At 37.2% G+C, this 24,229-nt stretch overlaps 1 protein-coding gene across 1 annotated transcript; it reads left to right on the top strand.

The window, feature by feature from the left end:
- The first annotated feature begins 5,979 nt into the window (after positions 1-5,979).
- On the top strand, positions 5,980-23,850 carry LOC148604565 (uncharacterized). Its single transcript, XM_088548148.1, has 10 exons — positions 5,980-6,104; positions 10,134-14,800; positions 16,270-18,373; positions 18,695-18,892; positions 19,083-19,295; positions 20,079-20,255; positions 21,134-21,489; positions 22,110-22,200; positions 23,067-23,149; positions 23,719-23,850. Exons 2-10 carry the CDS (start codon positions 10,139-10,141, stop codon positions 23,755-23,757), a joined length of 7,923 nt encoding a protein of 2,640 aa, XP_088404274.1. The 5' UTR covers positions 5,980-6,104; positions 10,134-10,138; the 3' UTR covers positions 23,758-23,850.
- Positions 23,851-24,229: the final 379 nt, after the last annotated feature.

Below are 24,229 nucleotides of genomic sequence, written 5' to 3'. Positions count from 1 at the left end.
TGTATGTCTGTTTTCTATGTTTGGTCTTTGTCCCTGAATTACATTCTTTTGATTACCGCTATTACCTTGGTTTCCTTGATTACTCTTCCATATTCTAATAACATTTGGTGAAAAGGTAACAGGGTTAGTTTCTATTAGTCTTAGTATATCTTGTAACATTACCGTAACGATTTTGCAATGTATATAAGTATATGTACTTCAGAGGTATTTTATATTCTTAGTTGTTTCCAGTCTTATTTATTTTAGTTGAATGGCACAATGTACATTTCACGAATGAAGCCAGCACAAGAAGATGCAAGCACAAGAAAATACCGCTCTTACGTGTAAGGTTCGATTTGATCCTCCTAAAAATGCCAGACGAAAATTTAATTCTTGTGTCCATAGATATTCGGGCAAAATTATTTTACATGATTTTCACCCGAATTTCATGTGATCTTCATCTGAATTGAGAAATAAAATTTATGACAGTATTCACATGAAAAAAATGAGTAAATCGAGCCTTCACGTGAAATTCATGTGAACTTCAACATTTAGTTCATGTAAAATGACTTTTTTGGGGGATTTTTGTGAGTTTCACATGAATTTCGCATCAAGCTCGATTAACAGGAATTTCGCGTGAACAACATTTGCCTGTGTACATGATGGGAACATACATTTGAAGCGATAAAAAAAGTAAAATTTTACGTTATACAATTCCATTGGAATGTTTCACACACAGGTGACGGCAAGCATGGTAATATCATGAGAGGAACAAAAATAACAAATTTTAAAAGTACCAGTCCATTTACAATTCAGACACTGCCTATGGTAGATAAGATTTATAGCGTAGAAACCCCTACTGAACAAACAACACTCTTTCAGTCTACATATATAACAACAGTACTTTCTTTATTCAGATCTGCATTTTTAGGGAACCATATATTCATTTCGCACTAAAATAAATACTGCTACTTAAACACACACGCTCGCGCGCACACTCACCCCAAAATTACCAAACAAACAAACATAAAAAAAGCTACACGAATTATTTTATATCTGGCTAAACGTCTTACAAATAAAAGTTTTTGAACAAGATTGCCACAAGGCTTTAGTCTTCATTTCAAAAGTTTTTCAGTTGACATCGTGAACTCGTTGATTGTTATGTTTCATTTGTGTTGTTTAAGTGTTTTCATTGGTCTAGTATTTGTAGGGGTAGTATATCATCTTCGTAAAGAAGAGACTAAAGTACAAAAAAATCCAGAAACAACGATTGCAATAGGGTTAACCTATTTAGAGTGAGGTCACAGACTGAAAAATAACGACGAATTGTGGTTTTTCCATTAGCAATAACAATTGGAAGTAAACAGTAATATCGAACCCTAGCACATAATGGTATATAGCCTGGATGGGGTAATGGAAATGTGTTATGGTAATTAAGCATAATTAATTAAAATTATGAAGTAATGTATAGTTGATAACAATTTAAATTATATGCCATTGTATTTTGGTTAAAAATTTACAAGAAATGGGATGTAATTCCAATTACTTTTCAATTATACATCAAATTACATATACATATACGCCAAATGATAGTGAATGAAAAATAGACGCTCGGTCCTTCCTCCGCCAGATAAATATATAAGGGCCTGAGAGTATTTACGAGGAAATATAACTCGGTTAACGAAAGCTCTATTTCACAGCCTAGTTGGCCGAGTGGTCTAGACCGTTGGAGTTAATGCAGGCGTTGTTGCCATATATGTCGGAGAAGAGAAGGGGTTCAAATCCCGCTGAGGGAGCGATCAAATTTGCATCGCAACCTTGCATCGATTCTAGAGTTGGGGTGTAGCCTAGACTTGACTTTATAACTTGAAAGTTACAGAGATTCTCCCAAGGACGGAAGTGGAAATGCACACAACCGAAAAAAAATTATTTCGAAATTTGTAGACAAACATATACCAAACATATTTAAGGTTTGAACTTTTTATGGTTAATTTTTATTTTCAACAATTTAAACTTGTTATTATTTTTTTGGCTGTCGATTTATGAATGAATCTACAAATGTTGCAAAAATAGAGTGTTTAAAAAGATAAGATTGATGTTTAAAACAATCCCACGGTGTTTTTTTGTTTTTTTTTTTGTTTTTTTTTTGGGGGGGGGGAGTACTAAAAAGCCCATTCAGTCAGGAGAAAGCGGCGATGCACTTGGTAAATTGTAAGTACAAACACATATGAGTAATGTTTGTACAGAGTGGAAGATTTATATAACCACAACATGTACATGTATAATTAGAAATTTCACGTCAGGAGGGAAACGTATGGGTATTTAAAAACCATTTTTACGCTACATTTTATCCACACAGAGACGGACCCAGGCAAGCGAACTCTACTCACATTCCCCTAACGACATCTCCTATTTCATCAGACCTAAAATGACATTACCTTGAACGTAAACACGGCGGTTGACTTAAAAAAAAAACGACTTTTCACCTCTTGTTTTATTAGGTCCTTCTAGTTAATTCCTGTTTTTATCATTTGTATTTTTATGTTGTTATTTTGATGTTCCCAGCTCTGTTTCATTTTATTTATAAATTCCTTCAATGTTACCTCGATCGATTTTCTTACATGTCTGCACGGTCTTGTGATTTTGATAGTAAGCAATCATCGACATAAACTACCAAATTGACAAAATAGATAGACAGTTCAGGGATATTAAAATACATGACCTATACGTGAAAGCAGACGATCTTCCATCATGTAAGAAAGACAATAAAATAAAAATAAAAAAAACATATAAAAATTGAAGATAGGGGGGAATGACACTACAAAGCATGCCCATCTCTACAAGCAGCATCAGTCATATTGATAGTAAGTAAAACCCAGTACACTACACTTTCGCGCTAGGTTGTCAATCCGAGGCCACGTGAAATTTAAAAATCAAATAATTTAAATAATCAAATGTAAACTAAGAACCATTTGCCCTCCAAAGTACTGTGAAAATACTTTAATTAGAGAAGAAACACAAGTTCGTGGATTCTTGAATTCGTAGTTTTGAGGTTTGAGTATACATTCACAAATCAAAGGAAATCTTTTCGATGGGAACTAAATTTCGTGGTCTGGCCTTCCCACGGAGAACACAAACATTGGTACCCCATGAACAATAGACTTTCACAGTATTATAAAAAATCTTTTAGGCACTATTTAATGAAATGATCAGAACGGATTAACGTTTGAATAACAATAATATTCAGATATTACAAGAAACAAAAAAGAAATAGTAGAGAGGCCATCGTCGTGTTACCTTTGTTTACTCTTCCAAACATGTGACACCTCAGATATTTATAGACGACGATTTGTGTTTTGTACTTGATTATACTTGCATATTTTAATAGCTAATTTACATATTGACAAAGATGTTGATAGTCACTAAAGTCATCTTGCTAGCGTGTGTAAGACAAGAGTTTGAAAAAAAGAAGCGGACTTTCTTAATTTTTTATTTTCTTTTAAAGTTTGATAGATTTTGTCAATAATGTGGCCAAATTAAACGTTTCAGACAAGTGTACTTCAGAAAATGGACCTAAATCTATTACAGTCCTCGACTACATAAAATGTCTCCAGTATCTTACACATTGTCCATACTCTTTAGTTTCATATGACTGTGAAACCTGGGAGATGACAAAGGGTGATGAGAAATTATTAGAAACAAATGTATGAGAAGAATAATTTACTAGCCGCAAAAGATTACAAATGAAAATGGCAACAGTAAAACCATCAAATAGAGACCCGACGACTGAAATGGTTAGGCAATGCGCAACACACCACAATAAATCGCCCTGACATGAACACCAGAGAAGAAACAAACAGAAAAAAGATGGAGGCCAAAAGAAAGCTGGTGGAGAACTGTGGAAAGATATGGACAACGCGGACAGAGGTAGCACGATCCGCCAAGGACAGAAAAATATGGGGAAGTCTTGTTTACCACCATAATCTCTTCAAGGACAAAAGTACTTGTAAAGTCAAAATAACTAATCTGAGGCATTAATTTTTGTTTCGCACCCACAAGGCATCTGAGGTCTCAAATTAAAGTCAGTAAAAGTGACGGTGCCCTTAGTGAAACGTTCACTGTGACTTCATTTAGCTGACTACGATGAGTAATGCGCAATGAGACCGCCAAAACCACAAACAGAATTCCAGTAGTTGGAATGTAAAAGTCAAGGAACAAAGACAAATCGTGATATGCTTTAGAATTGAATCATTTGACACGATTGCTGTCCTGGGATGCTAATTTGTATATAATAATACCGTGTCGAATAAACAATAGACAATCAAAGCAGTAAAATAACACCTTGCTGTACTGTAATAGGTCATCAATACGGTAATACTGCAATGGGTCACTAGAACCATAATACCCGGGTTACTGTGGTAAAGTGCAAAATGTCTCTAAATATCGGGCATTGGATTGCGTCACTAGAATGTTACAAAGTCATACCAAACAGCATTGCAATAGTTCAAAGGAATGGAAACAAAACCTACCGGGTTGTGATGCAATAGGTTTCCTGAACGGTATAAATCGCCAGGATGCGTTGAAATAGTTCACTGGGACATTAAAAATAATAATAGCGGGTGCATAAAACTACGTCGACAAAATTAAAAAAAAACAGCAATACATTATACTGGGGGTGTATTGCAATGGGTCATCTGAACGGTATGAAGTGATGTATGAAAAGTTGATTGTTTGGATATGGCTGCACAACCCGAGGACAATAAACAAAAACTTAACTTAAAACGAGTCCGATGTTTCTGTAATATATTCTTCCAAGGATCGAGAAGTATTAAGAATGTTATTGTTCGAGACGTCAGTCAATTACTTTTGTCTTAAACACCATTACATACTAAGACATTTGTAAGGTTAACAATGTCTCATATGAATATGTAGATCTGACAAAAATCGAATAATAATTGACCACAAAATATAGGTAATTACAATTTTATTTGGATATTACTACAAATACTACATGTGGAAATACTACATACATGTATTGAATATTGTTGCGTAAATAGTTTGCTTAATACCAACTAGTCGTATAGGAAACGTTTAATTCAGTAAATAATTTCCAACGCACACACAAGAAAAATTATTTAGACATTGAAAACTCACCTTGTTCATAGTCATATTAGAATTTCAACAATTGTTTGTAACTTTAGGTTAATTTTTAGATGGATATCACGTTTTCTTTTACGCTTTATGTAGTGTTTTTATTAACAAAACATTTCGAAAACAGATGAACTACTAGTTTTATATTTCCATGCAAATTTGATACCAAGATAATTAATCCGTTGCATATTCGATTTAATTCCATATGATTTCGTTTAAATAGCAGTTTAGTTTATAGATAGGTGTACAAAATATATATTCGAACATGTATTATAATTCAAAAATCTATTTGTACATACTATCGACAGGAAGAACATTTTTTTTCTATATTAATCCCCTTAATTGTCATGGAATAGATCCACCACTAGTTTCTCTACTGGTTACGCCATGGCAATGCGCTACGTGTGTTCCATAATAAAAAAATGCATTTAGTCAATAGGCAAATGGCAGTTCGTGTCTGAATCATTGCATGTTGTCAGAAATCGAAAAAGATACAAAGCTAACCTTGTACTAATGTCTGTATTGGGTAATAAAATAATGATAGAAAGTAAGGCGACCTGCTTAACGACAAAATCTGACAACAATTCTTATCATTCTAGAATACTAAAATACTAAAGCATAGCATGTCTAGCCAACACTTCTCATTTTCTAGGTGTCAATTGTCAAATGCAAAAGTCATCCCTTGTTAAGTAAGAAAAAATTGTATGGAGATATTAATTAAAATAATTTAATTTAATTATTAGTAACTCATCTCATTAGGAATTCTGGATGTGTTGCGTGTTTATTACACAATATCCGTCATTTATTAAAATTAATGACCATATATAGCATCTTTGGCTGTATACAATGGTTTTGCTCCGTGATGCAAAGTGACAAACGTATGACAAGTGGTGCGCATTTTTAATCGGTTTTCATGGAGAAGCTTCAGTGCAGGAGGAGGACAACCAGTAGCAAGCACGTGGCGATTACTTGAGGTAAGATTACCAGTTTTTTTGTTTATATGGAATAATAGTATTTGAAATCATCCTATATTATACTAAGTTACCCCTTATAAAAAGGATACGATGTGTTTTGACAAAAACCAAAATACTGATTTGTTAGTCCTTTCTCTTGCGTAAATTGTGGTCTTAAGCTTAGTTTGATGAAATTGCAATCATGAGGTGGTATAAAAGTCAAATATTTTTTCTTCAATTGTCTATAATGTGCTATTGAAGTTTGAATAACTTAAATAATAATAATAATAATAATAATAATAATCTTTAATAATTGACTGTTTAGCTGGACATGCTTTTGCTTATATACTCTATATGTTGGTCGCAAATCCGAAGATCTTAAAAGAAGAACATTATAATAATAGAGTGGATATACCACACGAAATTGGTATCAAATTAAGTGGTGTTTTATTAAACCTGTAATGACCTAATATTCAGATGTTTTTGTTTAAAATCCAACCATTCTTTTGATGTGTAAATTACTATAGATAAGTTAGTTTATTGTATTGGAATATCAAAGGAGAAATGATTTTTAATTGGAACACTGAAAACCTGTGATAGTCCTTGCAAAGCAAAATTGTTATTTCGATGTTATGAGAGTTTTGTTATAGAAATACTTCAGTTTTTGTATCAAAGTAAGATTAAAAGCTGTTTTATTCAAGAAAAATAATTATACAATATGTCATAGGAGATGTTTTGTTGTAAAATATGTACCTTATAGTAGATTGCGTACAATCCATGGGAATACAATTTATACTTCCATAAAGAAAAAAAATCTTCTAAGAAGTAACATTGGTCAAATATAGCCTTCCTCTTAAAAATATAAAGTCATTAATAGCAACTGGAGGATAGATAACAAAATATGAGGAAAATGAACAGAAAAGATCGAACACGTATATAATGGTTTCAAATTGTGTACTATTAGAGTATTAAAAATCTTAATTAAACTAGGGTTAATATCCGAATATGAATGTTAAAGAGCATATAAACCAAATTATTACAAATAAAAAAAATAATGAATGAATACTTCAGCATAAGGCCTATCACCCGGACAGGGACATACCCAAAACGACAATATATCGGTATGAATACAATAAAAAAACGAACTAAAGAAGTTGCAAAAGAATGCTAGCAATATTAAAGAATTGAAAAATAAACAAAACAAATAAACCCCCCCCAAAAAAAAACAAAAAAAGCATAAACAAAAAAAAAAACAAAAAAAAACGTGTCATTGATTAGCCCCATTGAAGACATAAATATCTTTGCCCTGTCAACCCCCTCTATTTACTTATTAAATATTGTCATTGTTTTCACAAAAGCATGATCAAAACGACTCTCAAGTCTTACTTCATTAACATGTTGACAAATTAAAACAATCACACGTATGTTAAAATCGTGTTGTTTTGTCTTTTTAAACAATAACTCATAAATGAAACAATAAAACTTTATGTTCAAGGTAGCAGTTGTGACATTACACTATTTCTCATAATGTTTTAAGCAATAGCAATGAATAACTTATATTTTTTTGTCACCGACATTTACCTCGTTTTTAGTACACACATGGGGACAGTGAATAAACATGTACATTTATTTCTTTCCTAAATTTAATGCAAGAAACTTTATTCGTTTTAAAATGAATGTTATAAAAAGTAACTTTTTTTCCGATAGTCACAGATAAGGAACGAAGAACTCAATACATGTAACCGAATAAAAAAAAACAAACAAACAAACAAAAACAAACAAAAACAAAACAAACAAAAAAACAAAACGTGTGAACCTGATCCGTAGTCCTTTTTTTAAATTCTCAAAATAATTGCATACAATAAGAGTAATCAAAGGAACCAAGGTTATAGAGGTAATCAAAAGAATGTAATCCATCGACAAAGACCAGACATGGAAAACAGACATACACAACAAAGAACATAAAGTAACTATAATAATACATACAAAGTAACAAAAGCAAATGAGCAACTCGGACTCCACTAAAAACTGGGAGCATGGACCAGGTGCACCGGTAGGGTAAGCGTCTTTTGCTTTTCTAGAAACACCCACCGAATTGGTCATAAAAAGTCAAGTACGGTGTAGACAAACGAGGAAAGGAAAACTATGACCCGTTGAATAAATCAGTTTTCATGGTGCAGGTGGAAACACCATAACGATCCACGAGTTCAGGATGACGACCATAAAACTTCTGTAGTGATGACTTCATTCCTGTAGCAACATAACCCTGTTCCAGAAGCCTATTTGTTAGAGTTCTGGCGCTATATAAAAAGTCTGCGTAGTTTCGGCAAGCTCTGGCATAACGTATAAGTTGTGATATGAACACTCCATACGCAATAGAGTTAGCCATGCTAAATTACATTCTACATAGAAAAGGCCTTTCCACTATGGTCATTACATTTAACGTTGTCAAATATCCTAAATCCTTTCCTCGTTTGTCCACCCTGGACTTGACTTTTTATGAGCAACTCGGCGGGTGTTTCTAGAAAAGCAGAGGACGCTTACCCTACAGGTGCACCTGGTCCATGCTCTCAGTTTTTAGTGTAGTCCGAGTTGCTCATTTACTTTTGTTACTTTGTATGTACTATTTTAGTTACTTTATGTTCTTTGTTGTGTATGTCTGTTTTCCATGTCTGGTCTTTGTCCCTGGATTACATTCTTTTGATTACCGCTATAACCTTGGTTCCCTTGATTACTCTCTCAAGCACTATAGTTTGGCAACTATGTCATATAAATATAAAATACACGTATATTGTCGGAAAATATCAAATTCGTTGGTACGAGCTTTAGAAAGAGATCAGATCGTGAGGCTTCCCCAAGCAATTCTGACTGTTTCGTTTGTTTGTTTGTTGGGGTTTAACGTCCGAGCAGCAATATTTCAGCTATATTCAGACGATGAACATGAAATTGATGATAAAATGAACATGAAATAATGATGATATGAAAAAGGGATGGGACACAAGGACAATAGGGTCGGCAAATTTTGATTGCCACAAGAAATAGGGAGAGGTGGATAGGGTCGGGCAATTTAGCCTCCTGTGTCGGAGCCCTATGGTTCATACTCCGGGAGAATACCACAGTAGGGTTCTTTAACGTGCGAGGAACGTGGCATCTTTCCCAACACGGTGCACCACTATGGTTTGCGGTCAGGTTTTCTGTATTATAGCCTGACAACCCAAGCATGTAACACGCCAGGGGTACCCCATTCCACCACCTGGGGCACACTTCCCAGTTGCTCTGTGGGCAGAGCGCCCTAGCCCCCGGCTAGAGTTCTGAGCACTATTTAGTCGCCTTTTACGACAAGTTTAGCGCTGCTGCAGGCCTATTCTTTTGACACCCGGACCTGCACGGGCCCTGACTGTTTCGCAACGAGTAATTGATTGAACTGAAAAAAGTCACAAATTATAATATTTATGGATAGGTATACTTTTGCTTCAATAAATCTTTATGAAACGTTTTTTAAAGTTCAAGTCGTAATCATTCAATAGCTAACATATTCTGATAATACTCTATATCATTTATTGAATAATAGGGGGAAATGTGAACTAGTATAGTTACCCAACTCACATAGATAATCTGGAAACTACTGTCGTTATAATTTCTTGTCTCATCAGGTTATCTTCGTTCACACGCGTTGAATAAATTCATATACACACATATATTTAATATTTAATACGTTAATAAAAGTCACAATAGATATGTCTTCATAACTATATTATTTTTTTTATGTTTATCAATATCAAACAAATTAATGTAATTAAAACATACGTAGTATTCTTATTATTATAGAACCATTTTTCACCTTGTTCGGTTGAGGATGTGACAAATCTTGGTTGGGTTTTAAATCTCTGGTTAAAATGTTGACAACTGAAAAAATATTTTTAACCTGTTTACCAGGTGATGTGTGTTAAAAGAAACAAACCAATAAGTCGCACTTTTGTTTAAAGGAAGGTTGCACTCAAATTTTGATTCCCTTTGTAATTGCAATACATGATCTTCTTTATATTACAGACAAAATGAAACTCGTCCAGGTTGCACTCACCCTGTTTGTCTGCATAAATCAAGCATTAAGCGCCACGGTTCAATGCACTGTTAACTGTGGTATGTCTGGTGCAAGTCCTGCTTCTGGTGGACTTCAGTCGGCCCCTGTAGTAGGAGGCCCTTCCAATAACGGAGGTCAACAACCAGGCATAGGATCTAGACCTCCTCCTCGACGCAAGACGGCACCGAAGGGTGATTTTGCACCACTACCTCCTCATATTCAAGCATGTTTGGAAGGCAAAGGTGGACCCCATTGTAAACGATACGGAAGACTGAATACCGAACGAAACCGAAAACGTTTCCTAATGAGAAATAGTCAAAGTTCATCGTCTTCAAAAATGCGATTCGTAACACAAGACGGGGATAGATTTAAATCGAAACAGTCAAAATCCATTGATGATTTGAAATCACGCAGATATAAAGATGACAAATCGAAATCTATGACCGACAGTATTAACTCTGCTATTAATTTATTGTCAAAAAAAGACAGAGATGAAAGAAATAAGGTTTCTCGAGATTCTGGTAATAGCGTCAATTTTAGTTCGCCTAGCAAATCAAAAAAGGGATCTTCGAAAAGGAAGCCAAAAAGTGGAACTTCTGGATCTAAGAGTGGATCTGCCGTCAGCGAAGTGATGTCACTTCTTTCCTCGCTAGCAGGAGGTTCATCGTCTTCATCATCAGCAAGTTCTTCATCATCTGCTTCTTCAAGCAGATCATCCTCTGCTTCGTCATCGGCAAGCTCATCATCATCCTCAAGTGGTGGAATGGGATCACTTTCATCAAATGTCCTTGCTCTAACTGGTTCCGTCGGTGTTTCGGGATCATCTGGATCATCTGGAGGCAAACGAGGAAGAAAATCTGGAATATCGAGATCTAGTATGAAAGCATTGGCAGGTGCTCTTTCATCGGGTGGATTAATGACTTCTGGTAGCGTGCGACTCTCCGGTGGAAGTTCTGGTGGTGGAAGTGGAACAGGTGTATCGTCGAGGGGCAGTAGTAGTTCTAAATCACCCGCTTTCTCGCCTGCAGATACATCACTCAAAGGAAGAGGAAGTAGTTCAAGAGGTTCTTCAAAATCATCCTCATCACGAAAGTCTACTGGCCGTTCAAGGGTTAGAGGAGGTCCTCAGAAAATCCAGACAACCTTTCAGATTGGAAGCAATGGAGTTTATTCAGGACCAGCAAATACACAACCCGCAAGTGTTGGAGTATCTAGAGTTCATGGTTCAATGATATCAGGAGGTGCTGGATTACCTGATGGTCAAGCATCTCTTTCGTCTGGAATTCAAAGTGGAACAGTGTCGCTTTCATACTCGTCAAGTTCAAGTGCAAGAACTGGGGCTGGTGCAAGAATAGGGTTAGGGGCTGGAGCAGGAGCTGGTGCTGGTTCAGGAATCGGACTGGGTATGGGAGCTGGCTCTGGGGCTGGTGCTGGTTCAGGAATTGGATTGGGAATGGGAGCAGGCGCTGGTGTCGGTTCAGGAATTGGATTGGGTATGGGAGCAGGTGCAGGCGCAGGTGCTGGTGCCGGTTCAGGAGTTGGATTAGGTATGGGATCCGGAGCTGGTGCAGGAGCAGGATCAGGAGTTGGATTAGGTATAGGAGCAGGCGCAGGTGCTGGTGCCGGTTCAAGAGTTGGATTAGGTATAGGAGCAGGCGCAGGTGCTGGTGCCGGTTCAGGAATTGGATTAGGTATGGGAGCAGGTGCAGGCGCAGGTGCTGGTGCCGGTTCAGGGGTTGGATTAGGTATGGGATCCGGAGCTGGTGCAGGAGCAGGATCAGGAGTTGGCTTAGGTATAGGAGCAGGCGCAGGTGCTGGTGCCGGTTCAGGAATTGGATTAGGTATGGGAGCAGGTGCAGGCGCAGGTGCTGGTGCCGGTTCAGGGGTTGGATTAGGTATGGGATCCGGAGCTGGAGCGGGAGTAGGATCAGGAATCGGATTCGGTATGGGAGCAGGCGCAGGAGCTGGTGCCGGTTCAGGAGTTGGATTAGGTATAGGAGCAGGCGCAGGTGTTGGTGCTGGTTCAGGAATTGGATTAGGTATGGGAGGAGGCGCAGGTGCTGGTGCCGGTTCAGGAATTGGATTGGGAATGGGAGCAGGAGCAGGCGCAGGTGCTGGAGGCGGTTCAGGAGTTGGATTAGGTATTGGATCCGGAGCTGGTGTAGGAGCAGGATCAGGTATCGGATTAGGTAGGGGAACAGGCATGGGCGCTGGAGCTGGATCAGGCATTGGATTGGGTCTGGGAGCAGGCGCTGGTTCTGGCGCTGGTTCAGAAATGGGATTAGGGTCAGGTGCTGGTGTTGGTGCTGGTGCCGGATCAGGCCTTGGATTAGGAGGAGCTGGTGCTGGTGCTAGTTCTGGCATTGGATTAGGAGCAGGAGCAGTTGCAGGCACTGTAGGTTCTGGCAGTGGTAGTGATGCTGGCTCAGGTTCAGCTGGCAGCTCTTCAGGTAGTGCTGGAACTTCTGGAAGCTCAGCGGCCTCAGGAAGTGTTGGATCTGGTTCTAGTGGCGGCTCAGGTTCTACAGGTGGATTGGGATCAATAGGCGGCTCAGTGTCAATCAGCGGTATAGGTAGTTCAAGTTCGAACGATGGTACGGTAACCCTGATCTTACCTAAAGATGCGGTTTCAGTCGATACTAATAACGAAGATGGATCTAAAGGATTAAACCAAGACGACTCAAAAAGCTACAATCTTGATTCAACAAATATTAAAAAGATTGAAATCGAAATAAAACAAGTGGAACAAAAACAGATAGAACAACCACAGGTAAAAGACATTGAAATTAAACAAATTGATAAACAAGATAAACAATCAAAATACAATAAACAGGAAGAAGACGGGTCAAAAGGACAAAACCAGGACGGCTTACAAAACAAAAATCAAGATGGAAACCGAACTTCACGACAGCGTTTAGCGCAATCTGCATCCGGTGGCTCGAGTTCTTCTGGTGGCTCAGGTTCTTCTGGAGGATCAGGCATCACTAGAAATATGGCTTCTGCTGGAGTATCAGGATCCAGTGGCTCCCGTTCCTCTGGTAGTTCAGGTTCTGTAGGGGCAAATAGAGATTCTGCAGTGAATGTTGGCTCAAGGTCTTCTAGCGGCTCTCTATCTGGTAGCTCAGTTTCTGTTGGGGCAAATAGAGGTCAAGGCTATGCTAGCATTAATGTTGGTGCCGGATCATCTGGTAACTCAGTTTCATTGAATAGACAAGACTCAAAAGGTCAAGGGTCGATTTCTATATCATCGTCTGATAGAAATGAAGATGGATCAAATGGCCTTAACCAAGACGATTCAAAGTATTACACAATGAACGCACGTTCATCTAGTGGAGCAGGTGCAGGTGGTGGTGCAGGTGGTGGTGCAGGCTTTGGATTAGGAGCAGAAGCAGGTGCTGGTGCCAGTTCTGGGGTTGGATTAGGTATTGGCCGAAGAGCAGGCGCTGGTGCAGGTCAGGCAGTTGGTTTAGGTATGGGAGCAGGAATAGGCGCTGGTTCTGGTATCAGCTCAGGGGCCGGAGGAGGTTTTGGAGCAGGTGCTGGTGCCGGTGCAAGTGCCGGTGCCGGTATTGGATTAGGAACAGGCGCTGGAGCTGGTGCTGGGTCCGGCATCGGTTTAGGAGCGGGTGTAGGATCAGGAGTTGGAATAGGTGCAGGGTCCGGCATCGGTTTAGGAGCGGGTGCAGGATCAGGAGTTGGAATAGGTGCAGGTGCTGGCGCTGGTGCTGGCGCCGGTACAGGAATAGGATTAGGTATAGGAGTAGGAGGAGGCGCAGGTGCTGGTGCCGGTTCTGGGGTTGGATTAGGTATGGGAGTAGGTGCTGGTGCCGGTTCAGGAATTAGATTAGGTATGGGAGCAGGCGCAGGTGCTGGTGCCGGTTCAGGAATTGGATTAGGTATAGGAGGAGGCGCAGGTGCTGGTGCCGGTTCAGGAATTGGATTAGGTATGGGAGTAGGAGGAGGCGCTGGAGCTGGTGTCGGTTCTGGAGTTGGATTAGGTATGGGAGCAGGTGCTGGTGCCGGTTCAGGATTTGGATTAGGTATGGGAGCAGGAGCAGGCGCAGGTGCTGGTGCCGGTTCGGGAGTTGGATTAGGCTTTGGAGTCGGAGCTGGTGCCGGAGCAGGATCAGGTACTGGATTAGGTGTTGGGGCAGGCGCAGGTGCTGGAGCTGGTTCAGGAATAGGACAGGGTATTGGAATTGGAGCTGCAGGTGCCGGTTCAGGTATTGGATCAGGAGCTGGAGCAGGTATTGGTGTTGGTTCAGGCATTGGATTTGGCGCTGGAGCAGGCGCAGGTGCTGGTGCCGGTTCAGGCATTGGATTAGGAGCCGGAGCAGGCGCAGGTGCTGGTGCCGGTTCAGGAATTGGAATAGGTGTTGGAGCAGGAGCAGGGGCAGGCGCTGGTGCTGGTTTAGGAATCGGATCAGGTATCGGAGCAGGAGCAGGCGCTGGTGCTGGTGCCGGTTCAGGAGTAGAAATAGGTATGGGAGCAGGAATAGGTGCTGGTGCTGGATCTGGATTTGGACAAGGTATTGGAGCAACGTCAGGCCTTGGTAGTTCAAGCAGTGGTAGTTGGGGATCTGCAGGATCTGGCGAAAGTAGTTGTTCATGTGCATCCCAAGGACCAAAATCAGAGGTGATTTATTTTATTGAATATTTTTTACAAAAAAGGTATTTTGGTTTTACATGTATGGCATTTTGCCTATTCTATTAAAGTTCAAAATTCAATTAAAAAAAGAAAGAATATGCCTTGTATTAGAAAATAGTGTCGTACTGAAGCTTTTCAAGTGGTTACAAATTGAGAAATTATAATTCTACCGTTGTAGAGATACTTATGTACCGTCGGTAAAATGTTTACTTTCTCGCCATTGAGTAAATATTTCAAATGCATTATACCACTGACGTTTTTTTTTTTTTTTTATAATTTTCTACTCACTTATCCTTCATCCATGCTCCTTGTATGAATGAACGTAATTAATGTCTGAAAAAGAGTTCGACTTACCGCAAACTCACACGTGATGCAGTTACAAGTTGATTTATTATGTGCGATATCTTTAATTAAAATGTCAAATTAGCAGGTATTTTATACAAGCCAAGTTAATGTACAACAATGATTCACCTTAGAATTACTATTATGCAATGTGCACATTTAATGATACCTTACATAATTTAGAGCTTATATTATGATAATGAGAAGGACGTTTTGACGCTATTTGATGACGAGCATATACAAAGATCATAAACTCCATTTGACATCAAACATGAATAGACAAGTGTTATTTTGCCAAACAGCAAATATTAATTAGGGGAACTAACTAGCATTGTTCGTGATAGAGATCAAATGTCTAAGGTTAAGGTCACATCGTGTTAAAAATTACCAAGTGTAAAAAGGTAACCAACAAAGCCATGTAAAACATTAATATTTTTAATCACTTACTCAAATTAATTTTGATTAAGATCAACGTTTTATGAATACCTATCAGTATGTCACAATCTTGACAAACAAATCTCCAATCGTCAAAAACTATGGTTAAATATTAAGAAAATCGAATGAAGGAAGAATAAATAAAAGCATGGTTTTGCATTTGTATTGACTTTGGAGGAAACGAAAAATATTTACCCTCTTTCTGTATCTAACACAGGTCATTTCTGGTGTTCAATATGGTTTCACAAACTACTAGTACATTACTCTGAACTCAAAACTACAAATTTTACAAACACATCTTTACAATAAAGACATTTTAATTACATTATCCAAGGAATATATCTCCAATACTCGTAGCCTATTCGTTCACAACTTTATAAAATTATATCGGAGAAAATACCGTTTTTGTTTTAGGTCAAATCTATACTTAAGTGTCTTTACAACCCATATAACCAGGTGTATAATCAACGGGAATTTTTTCTTCAGAATAAATTCAAAATAAGGTTGTTTGAAACCATTTAGTAAGCCTGCATATGATTTTTATGTGATTTTGTGTTTTGTAAGCTTAATGCCTAAATTCGATAGGTTTGAGTCATATTTTGGTTTTTAAAATCTCATGTTTGTATATTTCAGAACCATTTTTTTACAGTTTACTGGATTATTTGCTATTTTCATTTCAGACAATTCAAGCATCAGCCAAATTAGCAGTGGTCGGAGATAGAAATGTTTTAATAGCCAAGATGCCAAGAGCTAAAGTTGTTGACAGTGATGGTCTAGGAGACTTCCTCTTAGAATTTCCGAACCTGACGATCCAGCCAACTCTCACAGAGAAAATTGCATCGCCCGCTGAACTCTTCGGAATGAATATGAACAAGGGTACACACTCGACTGATGATTCAGATATTCTTGTTGTAGCTCTATTACCCAAAGGATCAAAACTTGGTTCTAAGATGTTCCAACCTAAATCATCAGGATCAGGTTCAAGTTCTGGTTCATCTAGTTCGTCAGGTACCGGTTCTAGTTCTGGATCATCAAGTTCTAGTGCTTCAACAAACGATAATCCCAGTGTTAGCGTTGATACAAGCCAAGACGATGGCAAACTAAAAATCAAAATCAAAGCCGAAAATGTCAAGGATTCAACCGCATCGATTGTTAAGAATCAGTTAGACAAGATCAAATCTGACGAGATAAGCGTTGACACTAGCAAAGATGATGGAAAATTGAAAATAAAAATTAAGGCTAAAGTCGATGACTTAAGTAAAAGTGACATCAATGCTCTTTCATCGGAATCCTCATATTCTGGCTCTTCAAGTGGATCCGGATCTTCTGGTGGTTCAGGATCAGCTGGTGGATCAGGATCTGCTGGTGGCTTAGGATCAGCTGGTGGCTCAGGATCTGCTAGCGGATCAGGATCAGCTGGCGGTTCAAGTGCAGCTGGTGGTTGGGGATCAAATGGAGGCTTAGGATTTTCTGGCGACTTAGGATCAGCTGGAAGTTCAACTTCTGCGGGTGGATCTGGAGCAGCAAGTGGATCGACAGGTGGTTCAGGGTCTGTCGGTATTTCAGGTTCCATAAGTGTTTCAGGATCTACTGGAGGATCAGGAATAAATGTAGGCTTGGGATCTGCAGGCGCGCTTGGAACGGCTGGATTATCAGGTTCTGTTGGCGGATCAAAATTAACTGTAGGACTGGGAAATGCTAGAGGTGGATCGACATCTGCAAGTGGCTCAGTTTCTGCAGGAGGATCTGTTGGATCTTCTAGGGGAAGTGGATCTGCAAGAGCAATAGGGTCTGCAAGTGGATTACTGGCTTCAAAGATAAAAGCATCACTTTTATTACAATCCGCAAGGGGATTAGGAGCTTCAAGTGGATTTAGCTCTGCAGGTGCTGCAGCCTCTGCTTCTGGTTTGGGATCCGCCAGCTTGGGTTCAACACGTGGATTAGGCTCTGTAAGTGTCACAACTGGAGGTCTTGGACAGGACTTAAGATCAGGTTCTTCTAGTGGCTCAAGTGGTTCTAGTGGTTCTAGTGGCTCTGGTGGTTCTAGTGGCTCTAGTTCATTTGGTAGTTCTACTTCTGGCTCAGACTCTAGGTTGAAAATAGAAAAGAGCAAAGATGACGGTAAAATTAAATACAAAATCAAAACTGTTAAAGGAAAGGGAGACAGTAAGACCAAAAGCGAATATAAACTTGTTGTAGACAAATCAGATGGGTCTTCCTCTAAGGTAAAAGTCAAGTTTGGAAAATCTGACCAAGACCGATCATCTAGTAAAATAAAACATGGCTCTATCAGTGGATCTGGAATAAGTTCTTTGGACTCTCGTGGTAAATCGTACAGACGGGAAGAAGACGGAGATAAATGGAAACTTAAATCTTCAGGCAGTAGAGGTTTGAATGGAATCGGTGGTTCAGTCACATCCTCTTTAACGTCCAAGAAACAACAAATCGCTGAAGCTGTCAAGGTTCTCAAGGCATTGAAAGCATCCCAAAAAGCTTCTAATGCATTAACAGCTGGTGTTTCATTGAAAGCAAAATTACCTGACACAAGATACAAACTCCCTGAACAAGGAGGAACTCTAAATATTCTTTCACAAAAATTAACCAAAGATATCAAATTCAAACAGTCTAGAGATAACGATGAGCGCAAGAAACTATCATACAAACTGTCATTTGACAATGATGAGCGTAAGAGTAGAAATAGGCTACTCACAGCTCTGACCAAGACATCAACTAACACTGTAGTACCTAAGACTACTGGCGGTGCTAAAGTTCCAAACTTAGAAGGTATGTTATATACGGAATGTTAAAAATATTGAATTCCATCAATACATGTACTACTACTTAGTATTCAAGTAAGATGATAGAGGCCATTTGAAAGACGGTTTCTGAAAAAGTTTATCTCAAAAACAACAAAAACCGAAAATCTTGAAATTTCCAAAGCTCTCATTATTCATATTGAAATCATTGTTTATATTATACCTAATAACAATTTGCAAAGCTTTGTACGAAGACATAATGTTTATATAGTTTTCACCTTACGCTGTACTTCGGTTTTAACAGAGATTTTGTGACATTTTTTGCTAAACATAATACACGATTTTCCAGGCCTTTGCTTGATTTACCTGGGAGCTTTCGTAGATGCCATAGGTTACGCCCCCTTGCCAGGCCAATGTCACAAGCTTGTGCAGTGTTTCTACCTTGGTGGTAAACTAAAAGCAGTAGCCAGAGACTGTCCCGCTGGAATGTTCTGGGATCAAAACACACTCTCTTGCAGACCTCCTGGTGACGTACTTTGTTTCGAGGGTAGGTATACATTTGCATCAAAAAGATAAAGAAAAAAAAAGGAAAACTGCATTATGATAATTAAACTTAGTGAACGATAATAATATACCAGTAGTAGTTTGTTTATTTTGTTAATATGATATGTTGAAAAATTTAACTTTACTATTCTCATTTTCAAAAGAGGTAAATCAAAATTTGTGTTTCTTTACAGACAAATGTTTAATACCCGGTACTCTACACTATAGAAGAAATGGTGGTTGTAACTGTTTTTACAAATGTAGAGACGGTATTTCGGAACCATCTTGTTGTCCAAAAGGATTTAGATATGACGATGATAAGGGCTGTGTACCCGCTTTCGGTAGTTTGGCTTGTGATGATGAATGTGAGACACCAACTACTCTTACTACACAAGTAACTGTTTCGTGTAAGTTAACAATCCTACATATTACTAGTCCATCTAAGTACCAGGCCATATAAAATTCAGACACTGCCCATGGTGAAGTGATTCATGGTATAGAAAAACCCATGGATCAGATGATTCTTTTTTGGTCTACATGTGCTATATTTTCATGTGACAATGTTCCTTTCTGTATTTAGATCTGTACTTTTGAGAAAATTACATTTTAAATTCCCACTTAAATCAACCAAATCAAACCAAATCAAGAACGACAACTCTTGCAAAGTACTAATTTCATGTACAATCTATATAAAACCCCCAAATGAAAAACTAAGACTGGTTATGTGATCTATCAGGGTTTCTGAAGAAGAAATCTGGGTTAATTTGGTGGGTTATTGACATGCATGAATCACCTCCTGTCTGATTTTTAGACAGACTGCTACTTAAGTTTACAACATAACCCCTACCTTACTCATCTAGCGTTTTTGAATGTCAATAACTTACTTATGACCGTCGTTAAAAAAAATTGAAAAAAGCCGATACAAACATGTAAAATCGAGGATTGGTTTGTGTAAGCTTTCAATAATAAAAAATAGTTTACATATTTCTATTCAGTATTTTTTTGTAAGTTGGGATTATCAAGAAATAGATTTGTATAAATTCAATAATAAAACTTCTATGTGTGGTTGCGGTTATTTAAGAATAACAATGATTCTAAAGGGTTGTGAAATCAATTAAGATGCTTCATGCTAGAACAATATAAGAAGTAAAAAATATTGGATTATGCGTTTGACACTTTTCTAAAAATAGCTTGTCCAAGCTTACCTGATCCAAACAACAAGTATGGTTATCTTGCTCCTGAACACGGTGGATTACGTATCAGAGCATGCCCAGCTGGAACCATATACAGCGCCTCACAATGTCAATGTAAATCTAACATGAACGGAAGTGGTGCTATGAGAGGAAGCTTGAGGAAACAGTACAGACGTTAGTAAAGATTTTATTTCGTTTTTTTTTGTTTTGTTTCGTTTTGTTTTGTTTTGTTCTAGTCATATAATTTGATTGTAAGTTTGATACTACCTCCATTAAGTTATAATGAAATAAATTAAAGGTTAACAAGGATTTTCACTGGACTTGACATCGATTGTACGTTAATTCGTTTTCGGTTGGTCGTCCCAACTTAAACACAACTTTTTCGAGAGAAAAATATTGCTATGTAATGTGAGTAAGGTGATGTTCATTAAGATTAACTAATGATTTTGATGTTGCTTGGATATATGACGTCCTCTACGGCAGTAGCCATTTATTTTTCAAAAATGTATGGCAAGCCTAAGTGGACAAAAATTAGTATTTTCTAATATCAAAAAATGATTTTTTAATATTACAAATTCATTTTCTAATATTACACATTAGATTTCTTATATCACAAAACACTTTTTTAATATTAAAAAAATCATTTTTTGATATTAAAAATTCCATTGAATTTCTAATATTAAAAAACATTTTTTTTAATATTAGAAATTAATTTTCTAATATTAGAAAATTGGTTTGTTGTATTCAATTACGATTTTTTTAATATTAGAAAATCATTTTGTAATATTAAAAAATGTGACTGATTTTGCAATATTGCAAAGTGATTTTCTAATCTTACAAATTCATTTTCTAATATTACAAAATGTGTGATGTTTTATAATATTACTAAATCATGAATTTGTTTTATTAGGAAATGAATTTTTAATATAACGAAATGAATTTCTGATATTAAAAAATCTTTTCTAATATTAAAAAAAATGATTTTGTAATATTAAAAGACCACTTTGGCTTGCCATAAAAATGCAAAGATCCATTTTTGTTTTAATTTATAGAATGTAGCGCTGAATTCAATATCAACTTCGACGACGGATTTAAAGACATTTCAAATGGCGGTTTAGCCTTTGATCATAGCCATATATACTTACGTAAGGGTAAGGCTGTATTTGGCGGTAACAGTAGAATGTACCTCTGGGGATTCCAGAGCAAATACTTAGGAAAGACATTCGCCATCAAAACAAGAGTTAAGGTCAACAAAGGAGCAGGAAGAAGCAGACCCGAACCTATCATTTCCAACTGTGGACCAAACGGAGATTCTAGTGTTGAAATTGTTGTTTACCGCGGTAAATTGATATTTAAAGCAAAGACATCAGACAATCCAGACACAGTTTACTTCAATGAAAAATACGACGTAAGTTTTAATTTGTGATAATATATTTTACTAATAACTTCGATACTTACAGCTTACAGGAAGAAGTACATTTTCTCACAAGTTTAGCCGGAGTAAAATGCGAGGTTTCGCCGAACGGTTTTTTTTTAAATTCTTTTTTTCGATTCGCGCCGAATTTGTATATCGTTTTTATTTCTAGTCAATATATTATTATTGTCTTTATACTAATCTCAACCATATTTTACTTACAAGTTTAATTTTTATACGACGAGCCCTGGTAATGACAAATAGGTAGTTTATTTAGGCGTACTAAAGAAGGCTGGCGAAAGTGTTATATATGTATATATATATTTCCTTCCTTACTTACTTACATGCTTACATACATACCTACTTACTTACATACTTACTTGAGTTTGCTTTAATAATGAACACGCAACTAGTAAGTCATTTTTAACGCATTAGTGTAGTTCCACAAACAACATGATATATGCAAGATGATTCAAGTAGAGAGGCAAATATATAAACACAGAAAAAATACCAAGTACTTTTAACAAATTAAAATACGAATAAATAAAACAGAAGCAACAATACTGAAATATATATACATATAATGATATTTTCTGGATTATTCTATTTTACAGGATGATAAATGGATGGATATTACGTATTACTATGATGGTAACTACTTTGGTGGTAGCTGTAATGGAAGATCGTTTAAACAGAGAACTGGAGGTAACATATTAAACTTCACCTTTCCTTGAATGTGAGAGTTTGTTTAGTCTCTATCTAAATAATAGTCATATTTAACAACAAGTTAACCTTTCGGGTTGAAGCGGTGACAACAGAAGAGCGTGACTTGAATTAACTTCTGTTTTATACATCTGGTTTTACGGAAGATATCAGTGGAAGAACAGGTTTTCAAAATACTAAGTCCGTTTTTGTTTTCTCACCTTGAACAAAAGCCTAAATGAACTTAAGCATCACTACGCATCCATCGACGGTAACTTTTAACCTCTAAATAAAAATTACTTGCCTTATATCAACCAAACTTGACAGGAATCATCTGAGGATCTTTAAGCAATCAAGTTCGTGGTACCGTTAGTTTGAACGGATTGGGCGACAGATGGATTACTGGCATCTGAATTGACATTTTCAAAGTTCAACTTCAAGAATGCACATGTCACTTGTTTCTTTGTTGGCTGCAATGACCGCTGAAATCTATCTATTTTCATTGCCGATCACTTGGTATCTGCTCAAGTTTGCTATTGAATCTCTATAGGAAAGCACATTGTAGCTAATTTTCTCTGGGATATATTCGGTTAATTATGACTGAACTTTGCTGGTATGATGTATAGGATAGTATCTTTGAAACAACAACTTTGGTGAGGTCAGGTGATTGGTAGTTTTGTACCATTTTCGAAAAGATTTATTTTTACACTCAACCAACCAACAGAGAGTAAATAACCTGCTTTTATGCTATTTTCTATCTAAATGAAATATGTAAAACATATTTCCAAATTAAATCAGATATAAAAGCAGATCATAAATCAGTTTTGATATTGGAAGCTGTGCTGATCATTCTGTTTTTCAATTTCTAGGCAACTTAGAAATCCGAGACAATCCGATGACAATTGGTTTATGCTCTGGCAAAAATCCAGGGTTCCATGGAGAAATAGATGAGGTAAGTGAAAAATAGTACTTTTATTTTTTACCCATATAAAAACTCATTGCTTTCAGAAAGACTGATCATGCAAGCATATTGACAATATCGATACTGGAAATCCCATGTTTGTTTTTTCTTATATTATTTTTAAGCAAGACTTTATTTCTATAGACCCTTTTGTGCTTACTATATTATCATGATCAATATACCCTTTGCGAGTTGGGGGGGGGGGGGGGTGCTAGATGCTCATCGATTATCCCACAACACGAAAGTAGTCCCGTTTTTTTTTTTTCAGTTTCGCTTTTTACCCTTTGACCTTAATGACACTTTTCCATGAAAACACAAGTCACATGTTCTCGATTCTGTTTCCCAATTGGACAAATATTGATAACTTCAAAAAAAAAACTTTATCGAAAATTGAAATAGCGTGCCATATGGTTATTTCTCCAATGAAATGTAGAAAATTATAAGTATAAAGAACGAATTTTACTGCGTCGGCTTTCTTTTTTTTTAAGATAGTACTTGTTTCGGTTATAATGACATTATTCCTTGATTGGTATTATATCTCAACATTTTCTCTTTTTCAGTTGGAGATTTACACAGCTTGCATACCAAAGGGCTTCTAAAGTACCAGTGATACACATTGTATTGTTAGAATTTACACTTTTATAGTTATTGTTGTCGGTTATAGATAAGAAAATAAAAATGTCCCGATAAAAGGTTTTATTTATACAATATGTTGTCGTTGTCGATTGATTGATTGATTGTTGGGGTTTAACGCCCGAGCAGCAATATTTCAGCTATATTCAGACGATGAACATGAAATGGATGATAAAATGAACATGAAATGATGATGAAATGGAAAATAGGATGGGATACAAGGATAATAGGGTCAACAAATTTTAATTGCCACTAGAAAAATAGAGGGATGAGTGTGGTCGGGCAATTTAGCCTCCTGTGGCGGAGCGCAGAGGTTATAGCCAAGCAGGACATATAATTGTTTTAGAGTCTATATATTAGCAGTCGGACGTCGAGTGAATTCGATTTTTTTGTATATATGCACACCTGTTGCTATTATTATTTTCTGTAAAATCAAAA

Source organism: Perna viridis, chromosome 10 (genome assembly GCF_037379345.1).
Source record: "Perna viridis isolate PV_CMFRI_1.1 ecotype Kerala chromosome 10, ASM3737934v1, whole genome shotgun sequence".
Taxonomy (NCBI): Eukaryota; Metazoa; Mollusca; class Bivalvia; order Mytilida; family Mytilidae; genus Perna; species Perna viridis.
The sequence above is the reverse complement of the archived record's forward strand: the minus strand, read 5'-3'. Positions and strand labels throughout refer to the sequence as shown.

Excerpts from the sequence above, each read along its gene's own strand:
- LOC148604565 (XM_088548148.1), top strand. The coding sequence starts at position 10,139 with ATGAAACTCGTCCAGGTTGCACTCACCCTGTTTGTCTGCATAAATCAA. Across the intron at positions 18,374-18,694 it reads TAAAGTTCCAAACTTAGAAG|GCCTTTGCTTGATTTACCTG; the intron begins GTATGTTATATA and ends ACGATTTTCCAG. Across the intron at positions 21,490-22,109 it reads ACTTCAATGAAAAATACGAC|GATGATAAATGGATGGATAT; the intron begins GTAAGTTTTAAT and ends TCTATTTTACAG.